The 12,999-nt window shown below is 38.2% G+C and overlaps 1 protein-coding gene across 22 annotated transcripts in view; it reads right to left on the bottom strand.

Moving 5' to 3' along the window:
• The window catches only part of STAU1 (staufen double-stranded RNA binding protein 1), a 53,568-nt gene that overhangs the window by 29,623 nt on the left and 10,946 nt on the right, over positions 1–12,999 (bottom strand). For 5 of the 22 annotated variants that reach the window (XR_004957059.1, XR_004957061.1, XR_004957063.1 and 2 more), the window contains exons 3-6: positions 8,407–8,695; positions 6,324–6,448; positions 3,136–3,340; positions 921–1,059 (exon numbers count right to left, since the gene is read on the bottom strand). Coding sequence is in view for 15 of the 22 variants with exons in the window: in XM_036244743.1 (XP_036100636.1) it covers positions 921–1,059; positions 3,136–3,340; positions 6,324–6,448; positions 8,407–8,611 (674 nt within the window). In the remaining 7 variants the exon portion in view is untranslated. Of the gene's footprint in view, positions 1–920; positions 1,060–3,135; positions 3,341–4,413; positions 4,475–4,731; positions 4,781–6,323; positions 6,449–8,406; positions 8,696–12,999 lie in introns of those variants that run through there. The other 17 variants (XR_004957064.1, XR_004957065.1, XM_036244744.1 and 14 more) reach the window with 14 other exon arrangements.

The following is a 12,999-nucleotide window of genomic DNA, read 5'->3' as shown; positions in this document are numbered from 1 at the left end:
GATCTCTCTCAAGTAAGGCAGGAAAATGATGACTCTCAACTTTGATCATCACTCTATCCCACTGATGTCTTATGATTGAGAGCAGAAGCTTTTTATTAACACATGGTATTTTCAGGTTTCAATAAGTACTGCACTATACTTGTCCACAAATGCTATTTACAAAGCACGTAAATTCAAATGTCAAAAAGTACCCATTAAATAAAAATCAGGAAATCAATGAATGCAGAGAATTCCAGTATTGCAGGAATCATGTTCAAATGTGATTCAGTTAGCCCTGGCCGGTTTGGTTCAGCGGTTAGAGTGTCGGCCTGCAGTCCTGAGAGACCCGGGTTCGGTTCCCGCTAAGGGCACGTACCGCAGTTGCAGTTTGTCCCCGGCCCTGGTTGGGTCGTGTGGGTGGCAACCATTCGACGTGTCCCTTTCACGTCAATATTTCTCTCTCTCTCTCCTATCTGAACAAAAAATAGAAAAAATGTCCTCGGGTGAGGATAAAAAAAAAAAAAAATGTGATTCAGTTAAACAAAGCAGTAACAAGGGTGATCTTTAACCAGATTGCTTGAGTGCACAAGCAACACTGCTAGTGAGGAACATGCTCAGGTCTTTCCCAAACACAAAAGATAAAAGAACATCAAGATACATTCCAAAGATATCAAAACAATGAAGACTGACTTCAATATCAGGGCAAGCCAAAGATGACCAAATCATCATGTGCCCCACAATCTATAGATTTCATTATTCTTTATAAAAGATCAGATAAAATTTCACCTGTATTTAAAACACAAACAGCCCTGGCCGATTTGGCTCAGTGGTTGGAGCGTTGGCCTGTGGACCAGTGAGTCCCGGGTTTGGTTCCCGCTAGGGGCACGTACCAAAAAATAAAAATAAAATAAATAAATAAAAAAAAACAAACACAAACATACCTTGGGGGATAAGCACCTCCTCTCATGTTGTAGTTATAGGTGGACTGCATCCGAGAGTAAGGGTCAACAGGCTTATACATTGGTTTTGTCCCAAGTTTCATGCACAGTGCATTTAGCTCTACAGTAGGGGTTATGCTGTCTGCAACACAGAATTAACACAAGCACAGTATTTTTCTTTTTCTGACATGACAATGAATGATAGTCACTAAAATAAAAAAGGATAGCATGCTTTCTACTAATTGGATTCATGATACAGTTCATGAAAGGGTCTAAGTACTTCACTGCTAGGCATCAGGTCAGGAAATCCAAGAATCTGCTGTGATTTCTAGATATTTATACAATCAACAGCACAAAATATATATATATATATCAGCTTCCCAGGTGATGGCTCAGCTGGTTGGAGCATTGTCCTATACACCAAAAATGGTTGCGGGTTCAATCTCCGGTTAGGGAGCATATTGAAAGCAACCGATCAATATCCACCCCCCACCCCCAAATCTCTCTAAAATCAGTAAAACATATCCTGGGGTGAGGTTAATTTTTTTAAATCCCAGGTGAGCCCTGGCCAGTTTGGCTCAGCGGTTGAGCATCGGCCTGTGGACCAGAGAGTCCCGGGTTTGGTTCCCGCTAGGGGCATGTATCACAAAATAATAATAATAATAATAACAATAATAAAATAAATAAAATCCCAGGTGACTGCTAAAATCACTTTATTGTTTGGGAACACTTAAATGATATAACTATGGTTGTACTGACTTACTGAGTTATTGGCTTATACTGAGAAGTATGTTTGTACACACAATTACATAGAACAATGCATTTATTCAGTACTAACTGGATGCAAAGGGCTGTATTAAGCTTGAGGGGTGCAATTCTTGCCCAGATAAGCTCAAAGCACACAAAATTCACTCAAAGAACTGCAACAGGATGTGTTATAAAGGCAGATGTAGAATCACAGAGGAGAAGGCAAGTAAATTCTATTTGGAGAAGTTAGATGAGACCCACAAAATATTCAGATATTTCCATTCTATTTATAATGGGATCTGACCAATTAATCATGTGGTAATACTTGTTAGGAAAATGAGTTTTCACAGACAACAGGAACGAGTTTATCTTGGGTTACACCTTAGAATTATCAACTTGAAAAAATACACACTATTCATTTCCCATTTTTTTCTAAGTTCATCCAATTCGTAAACCTTTAAAAAGAAAACCAACCTGAAAAGATTAGTGTCAGTGCACAATCATATTTAAAAACAACACTTTCATATCAAACACAGAACAACACTAGCAATGGCAAAGTTCAATTTAAATGCACACAAAAATCCACTTTAAAATGCCTCTTTTGTATGTTTATATAGAGGAAAATAAAAATGACTTGATTCTGTACTATAACTGGTCTGATTAAATTTAGTGCATGAATCAAATTTATTTTGGGGTTTGCAAAATCAGAGGGTCACATGAATAACCAACCCATCTCCAACATCAGAATTATATTTTTACAAAATTCATATAGTTGCATATTAAATATAACCTGAATCATTTTAAGAGCAGCTCTGACCCATCAAATTTATCTGCAATAGAGAATGGATTTAAAGACCTAATACCACAAATAAATCAAAAGCAATGAGAAAGTTGTGACCGAGTTCTTCCCAGATCATTTCTATGTACAAAGGCCTGGGATGACTTCATGTACTTGAGGAGTAATTCTGCTAAAACAGCCACTTCTCCCACAGCCACCAGGTCAGTGGTTCCCAACCTTTCAGCAGACACTCTTCTTTATTAGTATTCTTCTCGCTTGGTGCCCTTGTTTGAAGAGATGTTATCTATTGATTTGTATGTAAGTTATTTTTTCATTATTTTAAAGATCGGAGACATATAACTGACAATCACGGTTTCTGATCAACATGTTATCATCACTATTAGCATAGAGTTGAAGTGATTCTAGCTAAAACCTACATTTTTGGCTATCTGTACAACCTCATCAAGGGAAAAATACGTTTTTTCACTAAGCTTTTCCAAAATTTTAGTAATGTTTAGTGACACCCCCTCCTCCCATGATTGCCTCTCCAGATCGTCAGGAATCGAGGGACCATAGGTTGGGAACCACTGTTTTAGAGTCTGGATAAGCATTTGCCACTGGTAGTGCGGAATCTGTGCTTTCAAAATCAACAAGTTAGTTTAGAAAGAATTCATATACATACTAAATGGGTACCTCTAGACATACTTTTGAAAGGAACCTGTCTTGGCCCACGCATAATACCTGGATTCCTTCCTTCGCTACGAAAAGGGCGGACTATGGGTTTAGGAAATTTTGTTCCTTCCAAAGCTTTGGCAGCAGCTGTATGTTGGGCTTTTTTAATACTAGTTCCTTCAGCTTCCCAGTGCTGATCTCCAAGTGTTAGCTGTACTGTAAACACCTACAAATGAAAATTGTGAGCTCTCAATTCATGAAACCCGATGTTAATTGTAGTATGTCACTTGGACCTTGAACATTTTTTATGGTCATGGTTTAAAAGGCCTGGTCATTATATTGGTAATTTATCCCATCACCACTTTTTTTTGTTGTTTTTATAACACACACACACACACAAATATATATATAAATCACTGACTAGCAATGCATAGCACTCCATGAAAAAGCTATGCTTTGAAAGAGGGAGTAAGTACAGAGATTTAAAAATGTTTTCTTATATATTAAAGTATTAGACACATTATTTGGAAGTCATCAAAACAGAACCTGTCTTCCAATGACTTCTCATGGAAGAAATTTAGCAAACTTGATTTAGACACATAATAGTACCTCATAAAAATTAAGACAATATTTGTTTTGATGCTGTAATGTGTTTGTGGACTCTGAAAACACAACCCCAGTAGGACAAAAACGAATAAATTTGGGGATGTCAGCCAGGTTCTAAAATGTTGCCTTTCACTTTCCTAAGATTGCACTATTCAGACGCTGCCTCCACTTTCAGACGAAAATCAGACCCATAACAAGCAAAGAGCTAAAAAACATTTCTGAACTCAATTCTGAGGAGGCATCCAAAACAGGTAATTTTGTTCTCAACAAATGGCAAGCCTCTTTTTTCCTTTTTTAAGTATAAAGGTAACTCCACTCCATTGTCTAAATTAGGTTATGCTAATGCTATCAGTATTGAATACTGTCAGAAAACGACCCATCAGAGCACTGTGATAAGTTAACTTTGGTATGCACCTGAAGAATAACTTAGGAAACTTGGTAAAATACACACACCCAGAGATTTCAAATTAATAACATGAGAAACAACTTAGCATGTCTAATTTTAATAAGCTCCCAAAGTGATCTTGATGCACTCCAAAGTATGAGATTCACTACTTTTGAGGGTTTATTTTCCTGTTTTTATCACTGAATATCATCACTTTATTTCATTTAAAATAATTTATATGAGAAGTGTTTATTTCAGTATGTCTAGGTCATTTCAGTTTGGTGCCTAAAGGGATGGGGGCGACTTGCCTTCATAGCTGATTTTTCTTGTAGGTCTTAACTTCAGGATTCCCTCAGTGCACAGCTTCCACTACAGGGGAAAAACGAAAGACTCCTTCATCCCCCTTGACACATGAGGGGCCTCCTGTATTTATGCTGCAGTTCACAAGGTTAGTTATTTAAGCTCCAATAGCATGAATGCAAACCCCTGGCTGGCCTGTGAAGTCTGAGTAGAAGCCTGCAACACTGTGCAAGCTCTGGATCATGTTCGTGATCCTTTCATGGAAAGACACTGAAGGGGAAATGCTAAAAAACAAAATTAAGAGTTAAATCCATTAATAGTCTTGCCTTTCTCCAGGACCTGACTCATCCAGCGCTGCTGTCAGTCTGTTGCCTTCTGTGTGGAAGGTTGGTAGTGAGTTAGAATCTTGGTTTTGATAGAATTAAGAGTACACAAGACCTCTGACTTTTTAAATAGTCTAATAGTAACCTAGGAGGGAATAACTTTTTCTCTTTGAATGAGTTGTAGGTTTAAAAAAATGCAGTTATAGATTAAACACACAGCCAAATTACCTGAAGTACTAAAGTTCAAGTGAGAAAGTATATATTTAAAAATATATTTTAAAAAAATACCAACATAGTTAATTAAGGGAATCCCAAAGTTAAGGTCTGCAAAAAAAATCCTGTAGAAGAAACAGAACAGTTACAGAAAATGACTAATTGCCTGCTGAAAGTAAAGACACATTTCATATTATGCTTTAAAATAATGTTAAAACTAGTTTCATGTGAGTTGAAACTTTGTTTTTCTTAAATGTATAATTGTTTAATAATAATAGCTACCATTTCTCAAGCATTTACTAAATGCCAGGCACTATGCTCCACACATCTATTCCCTTCTTCAGTTTTCACAATACACCTATGTAGTAGGTATTATTATCCCCATTTTACAAATGAGGAAACTTAGGTTTAAAAAAGCAGTAACTTGCTCAAGGTCACACAGCTAGAAGCTAGGATCCAAATCCAGATCTGACTCCAAAGGCCACTTACCTAACCATCCTATGCTATGGTGCACATTTATGATAGTGGTTGGTGTTACTTTTAGTAAAATGTAAACAGAAGCTTGATATCATTTAAGGGTTGAGGTTTGCAGGTCAAGAAAAATGAGGCATAAAGAAAAAAAATAACTCATCCTTACTTATGTTACTGCAAAGCTAGGATCAGAAATAGGAGGCCAAATTCCTATCCCTCATACTGTAACTTCTCATTCTACATCCCCTCAGTGGCAACAGATAAAGCCAGATATGCAAACATTTATGTTCCAAGATCTATATTAGCATGAATATCAAACAAGCTTAAAAAACTGAACTCCTGAACAAACAGTAAACATTCAAATTACAGTCATCTCTTAATCTCTAAGATAAAGGGAATGACAAGGATCACTGAGACCAGAAACAATCCAAAATACTCACTTTCAGCCTGATTTCTACCTCTTATCTTCAAACTTTTTTTTTTTTTTTACCTGATGGTTAATAAGGGACAAAACTGATATCTAGTTCACCCCTTTCCCTGCCTAGTCTAAGGTACACTTGCAAACAAGCAGGAAAAGAGCCAGAGGTAGGCTGCAGCCTGGAAAAATCAGAGGAAATCATTCACAGGTGCTTGAGAATTGTCTTTATTCAGAATCCTAAACTTTGATACACTAATTGGAGCTTAAAAGCCGAATATCCTAAACAGAAGTATATCTTTTATTTGACACATTCTACAAGGATGAAAAAAGAAGCAACTTGCCAAAAATCTATACTTTTCGCATCTCTTTAAGACAACCTCAGCAGTTTGAAAAATACGTATTTTGAATCAAAGAACCACTCGCAACAGTATAAAAAAGACAAAAAACATTCCTGGTGGGTTATAAATGCACAAGCAGTATGAACAATATTTACCTTACAGTGAGCTGGACCTTGCTCACGCAAAAGCTTATACTCAGGCTGAATCTTGTTGAAACGGGCTAACTCATTCACAAGACACATTGGGGTTTTCTCTTTGGGGTGTGCCATGCTAGAAGGAACTGAAAAATAACGTAAGAGCAATGAAGTCAAGTATATAGACTGCTGCTCTCCTATGGATCTGAAAAAAGAGGAAAAGCAAACTAAAGGTCTAAAGATTTAGAGTGGCAGTGATGCAAAACTGCAAACCACATTGGGGGCACGTGCCTGAAGACAGCTGGATCTTTTCTAAACCAGCTGAGGCCAGCTCACCTAGGAGAGAGTGTCTTCAAAAGAGAGAGAATAGAAGTTGGGGGAATAACTAAACCATGGCAGGCAAGCAAGATGTGAAATCAGATGAAGCACTGCTCTTACAACCAACCAAGGGAATAACGAGGAGGTCTTTTAAGCAGACACACTGGTTACCACAACAGCTGTCAGCTGTATTCTGTTCGTTATTTCACAAAACACAACATGCCAACACCGTTTCTCAAACAAAGACGGTCATTTTCCACACATTTAACCTCTCATTCCTGGGTATTCCCTAATCTGATCTGCATAGGCTGCCATCCTCTGACCTTATCTATGTCTGAAAATTATGTAAGGAAAATAAAATGGCCTCAGTGGGCAGGCGCTTTACAAAGTCAATAGGATATGGATGTAAGACACATTAGAAGAAAAAGCAATAAATCCCAGAGTACAGAAATAGTTGGTGCCACTGCCTTTTAAGACAGTCTCAAGTGACAAATGTGGGGAAAAGTGAACCTCTAGGGATTGTGACAAGTCAAGAATACTATCTGGTGAGCCGGTCCAACGAAGTCTAGAGCCATGCAGCTCTGAGTGGGACAACCTAACACTCTAAGAATAGATTTACAAAGTAAAGGAAATGAAAGAATGAAATGCAAAGGAAAACGGTCAGGTAAGAGGGGTTTAAAAGGCATTTGTTATAAGGTGACTCTGACGTGGAGATATCCATGCTGACACTCCATTTAATTGGTTTTGACATTTTAGGGAGAGGGAGGGAGAATACTGTTTTTGAGGTTTTTTTATTCAGGAGTTTCAGATCTTTTCTTATCAATGAGCACAATTCATTTTTAGTTTCCTAATAATCAGATCTGAATGCTTCTAAACGTATTTCCTTTTTATAAATCTCTGCTTCTTTGTTCAATTTCTAACTGGTCTTCATTATGATTTCTGAACTACCTCTGGAATCCCCTCATCTTAAACTTATTCAGAATAAAAATTAACAAATGCCAATGCACTCTTCTGCTTGCCAGTAAACCTGACTGTCCCCCTGCTTGGGATAAATTCTTATAGACAGCCCTGGCCGGTTTGGCTCGGCGGTTAGAGTATCGGCCCACGGACCAGAGAGGCCCGGGTTTGGGTCTCACTAAGAGCACGTACCTCAGTTGCAGTTTGTCTGAGGCCCTGGTTGGGGTCATGTGGGTGGCAACCACTCAATGTGTCTCTCTTGCATCGATGTTTCTCTCTCTCTCTTCCTCCCTCTCTCCCTCCTGCTCTATATCAAGATAAAAATGCAAAGGTGTCCTCAGGTGAGGATTAAAAAAAATAATAATTTTTATTTTTACATACAAAATGGGGCTTAGACTGGCCAGTGTAGCTCAGTGATTGAGCGTCGACCCATGCATCAAAAAGGGGGCTTATACCTATAACAGTTTTTTGTCAGTTTTGGGAAATAATTTTAAAAGTAGAATTTTCCCACACAACAATGACTACCCAAAGTAGAATTTAGGGTTCAATTCTCTCTGCCAGCCACCACTTTATAACAGACTAGGCCTTCTAGTTTAGTTTTCAGTTCTCTTTTTTTACACTTTGAAATGGTCTGTCAACCAAGACCTCCATCAACCCAATATACATCTAAGTGGCTTATAGGTGGGATAAAAAAGCTCAGGCAGTAATATTTTCTTCTGCTTCTTGAAGGCAAATGTGAGCGCTCCCTACCTCTACAATCTACTTATCAGATCAAAAAACAGGCTGAGAACACATTTGAAACAGAAGACACTTGGATTCATACGCTTACCTGCAGCTGCACTGGTGGATGTAATAGATGCAGAGGGTAAAGCAGAGTTTTGAATAGGTCTACCTGCATTTTCAGAGGGCAGAGAGCTAGTAGTAGAAGGAATACTCATCAAAGGCTGTGAGAGAAGAGACTGGTTCTTGTTCAGTATTTGGCTCCCTGAGAGAGCAGCAGATGGGTTCTGAACTTGCACTTGAACTTGAGACATGGTCACTTTCAACAAAAGTGAACAACTGCAGGTTAACAGCTTTCAGTGCTGGTTAATTCAGTGCTATGAAGTCTAAAGTTCTACCTAAAAGTTGTAAGGGAAAGAAAATAAAAAGGTAAATTATAGAGGAGATATGTAATTGCCAATATTCAGTCAAAATTGGTGTCACCTTCTCAAGTATGAAAACAGCCCCGTTTAGCATGTAGCTATGTCAATGTATTAGAACTGTTCCTCCTAGGTATACAATGAGGTTCCTGGCCTTGTGACTTTTTTTCAGTGTTTTTAAATTACTTACTATACTCATATGATCTGCATATTTATTTTGTGAAGAAAATCAGCAGGGTATAATACTGGTGACTCTTAAGAATTATAAATTGCAGCTTATATTAAAAATATACAAATTTTAAAATATGGGGAGGTTTTTCCATAGTATATGAAATATGGTAAAGATTTCTGGCCTCAAAATTCTAAGACTGAAAGCAAACTGAGTTGCAACACCATTAATAAGTGAATGTAAACACTGCTTGCATTTAGAGGCCACGTACTCAGACTGGCATCTTTAGAGCTTCCCTCAAGTTAACTGAAGAAAGAGAAAAATCTCTCACTTCCACTGTTCCTTTTTATGATGATAAAAGATCAATTTGTTTTCCTAAGAGGTTTGTTCCAGACCCCAAAAAGAAAACTGTTACACCCACGTGAATGCTTGATCCTGAGAAATATGAATAGCAAAGAACATTCTATAGTATTTGTACTATTAAAAGCAAAAATGAAGATGAAGAGAGGAACAGATTTCAGACTGGCAATTTTTCTGGTGTGGCTGGTGAGGATAGAGCCTGGGGAAGCAGAGGAGATTGTTGCATCTAGTAAGTTCCAAAGGCATTCTTTCTAAATACATTTTGATTTGTCCACAAGTAAAAAATAAGGACAGTCTGCTCATTTTTATGACCATCCTTCAAAAAGCTGAAAATACCGAAGGCAAAAGTACTAAAAAATAACTAGTGGCAACAAAGAACAGAAAATCCAACCAAAGCAGAAACCAGCAAACTAACAAATGAGAAGTTTTATTACAGAGTAATTATTCATCACTTTAATTTTTTAAAAAGTCTCAAAATGATTTTTAATGAAAACTGGACCTCTAGAAAGAAATGAATGACCAGAGCAATTAAGTTACATGAGGAGTCCTGGCACATTCTCTCTTTCTGAGAGCAAAAAGAACTGCAAAACTCAACTAAACCAGACCAAACCAAACCTAAAGCCTCAGCTGAAATATGACTTTGAATCACAGAGGCATAAACATTACCCCATTCAACAAAATTGCCCAATATTGTTCCTTGTTTACTTCTGAAATCAGAACAAAATAACAGTTCCACTGGAGATCTAGATAATGATCTTAGCAGACAAGCTGCCAGTGTCAAGAAACATGTCCAGAACCATTTAAAGCCAACTCTGACCTTGTTTCATTGTTTTTATTTCCTTCAGCTGACAAAATATAAATATTTCTCTCTTGATCTTCTTCCTCCCTTTTTTATTCACCTCCTTCCTTTCCCTCTCTTTCTAACCTCTGTCTTGAGGGCATTTTTCTACCAAAAATACAAAAAAGTCATTTATAGTATACTCACAACTTCAGGACATCAACCACAGATCACAGGTCAAAAAGTAGCCAAAAGCAAGTGTTTGCTTCAAGGTCTACCCATATTCCAGAAGGAGCAACCCAACTCTTACTCTGGGTGGTCTTACAGTCTGTGACTGAATGAATGATTTAAATTTAGAAAGGGAGAGGCCCAAAGGGATCTATTTTGGCTAATGCTGTCTATAGCGGACCCAATACCAGCATTTCCATCACAGACAAAAATACACAGGTTTTCTAGAAGTTGAGAAAGGGAACAAAGAGGTTTTAAAATAAGACTGTTCCAAAGACATGTGACAATGTCTGAAGACATTATTTGGCTATAACTAGGGGACGTGGAGACCTACTGGTATCTAATGGGTTGAGGGGTCAAGGATGCTGTTTCAAGTACAAATATACTAACCCACAAAATAAAATCTTACCAACAAGTAGCTTATATATTTTCTTCTTTTTTAAAAATATTTTTTTATTGACTTCTTAGAGAGAGAAAGGGAAGAGAGAGATAGAAGCATTGATGTGAGAGAGATAGATCAATCAGCTGCCTCTTGCACACCCCCTACTGGGGATAGAGCCCACAACCTGGGCATGTGCCCTGACCAGGAATCAACGGGGACCTCTCAGTCCATGGGACGAAGCTCAAGCCACTGAGCCACACTGGCTGGGTGGTAGCTTATATATTTTCTTAGACAGAAAAAGATAATCCTCTTTTCCCCTCAAAGGCTCTAAAAAACTGATGCTAATTCTTTACTCAAACAGATGCTCCTCTCCCCAAGTCAGGCAACTATCATAGTTATAAATGGGAGAAAATACAGTGTTTACCCACATAATTCAAAGAACAAATACAGCTTTTGTCTACTGCTGTTTAGATAGTTCACAGCAGCCTTCAGGGGAATCATGGAATTTTGGATATATAACTTCTGTATAAATTTGGAACCTGGTGCTCACCAGTAGTCTGTCCTGAAGATTAAATCCTTAACTGAAAACTTGTCTTTTCTTTTTAACCTATCTTTAAGGATTGTTTTCTACCAGATAAATTAAGGATTCAAGAGAGATTAAAATATTTTTGTTGGAGTCTTCTTAGAGAAGAACAATATTTTACACACAGTAAAATTAGGTTGAAAAAATTTTAAACACAAAGACTCCTCAGTTTTTCCCAGTGTTGAAAACACTTTTGACTCTTAAGCCTGTGTTATGCTGCTATTTCCCTGCCTCCAACACAGATGAGGACCTTAGTTTTTTTCTGCTTGAAGAATTTTAGACATCAACTCAGAAAAACACACTCATCTTATTTTCAAATCCTAAATTTTTTTTTATCCTCACCTGAGGACATTTTTCCATTTTTTGTTCAGAGAGTGGGAGGGAGAAAGAGAGAGAGAAACATCAATTTGAAAGGGACACATCGAGTAGTTGCCACCCGCACGACCCAACCAGGGCTGGGGACAAACTGCAACCGAGGTACGTGCCCTTAGAGGGAACCGAACCTGGGTCTCTCTGAACTGCAGGCCGAAGCTCTAACAGCTAAGCCAAACCGGCCAGGGCTCAAATCCTAAATTTATGAAGCATATATCAGCACTATAACACAAAGAGGGGTGATATAACAGAATTATGGGAACCTCTTTTGAAAAGACTCCCAAATTCCAATTCTCCCCACCCAGGCATCCCTCCCCTGCCCAATCCCTCCTGGGTCCTAACTTTGGCTTAGGGACACAAAAAAATCTTCTTATAAAAACAGTCTTGCCCTGGCCGGTTGGGCTCAGTGGTTAAAGCGTCGGCCTGTGGTCCAGAGAGACCCGGGTTTGGTTCCTGCTAAGGATATGTACCTCGGTTGCGGTTTTTTTTTAAGTCCTCACATGAGGATATTTTTCCATTTATCTTCAGATAGAGTGTGAAGGAGGAAGGGAGGGGAAAAAGAAAAATATCTATGTGAGAGAGACACATGGATTGGTTGCCTCCCGCATAACCCTAGCGACCAGGGCCCGAACTGCAACTGAGGCATATGCCCTTGACCGGAGTTGAACCCAAGACTCTTTGATCCAAGAACCAACGCTCCAACTACTGAGCCAAACTGGCCAGGGCACATCTACCAAAGCATTTTTAAAAAATTATACATGCTATGCATAAAGTGATCAGGCACAAAATACATATTCTTTACTAAGTAGTGAACCTACCAAGACTAGGCCATATTAAGTACAGCATGAATGATTTGTTTAATACACAAGGCAGACCCTTCTAGAAATAGTTTACAGGACAATCTGCAATAATGCTTAGTCTTATTCACTCTCAATTAACATTGTTAAATCATAGTATGACATAACTTCAACAAATATGGAAAAACATAATTTTTACTATCTAATTTTAACCTGATTAACTCATGGTTTATAATGAAGTGTCTGTACTTTTGTGTAATCAACACATCATCTGCCATTGTAATAAGTGATGTCTCCAAAGACATGTCTAAAAAAAAAAAAAAAAAAAAGAAGTCATCCAATTCTAGCCAAGATTTTAAGATAGCCCAGCCAGTGTGGCTCAGTGGATTGAGTGTCTTCCAAAGGACTGAAAGGTCCTGGTTCGATTCCTGCTCAGGGCGCATGCCCGGGTTGCGGACTCAATTCCCCAGTAGGGGGCGTATAGGAGGCAGTCGATGGATGTTTCTCACACAGATGTTCCCCTCTCTCTCCCTTCCTCTCTCTAAATAATCAATAAAAACATATTTTTTAAAAAGATTTTAAGATAGCCACAAACATTTCACTAAATATTTCCC

Source organism: Molossus molossus, unplaced genomic scaffold, assembly GCF_014108415.1.
Source record: "Molossus molossus isolate mMolMol1 unplaced genomic scaffold, mMolMol1.p scaffold_m16_p_6, whole genome shotgun sequence".
NCBI lineage: Eukaryota > Metazoa > Chordata > Mammalia > Chiroptera > Molossidae > Molossus > Molossus molossus.
The sequence above is the reverse complement of the archived record's forward strand: the minus strand, read 5'-3'. Positions and strand labels throughout refer to the sequence as shown.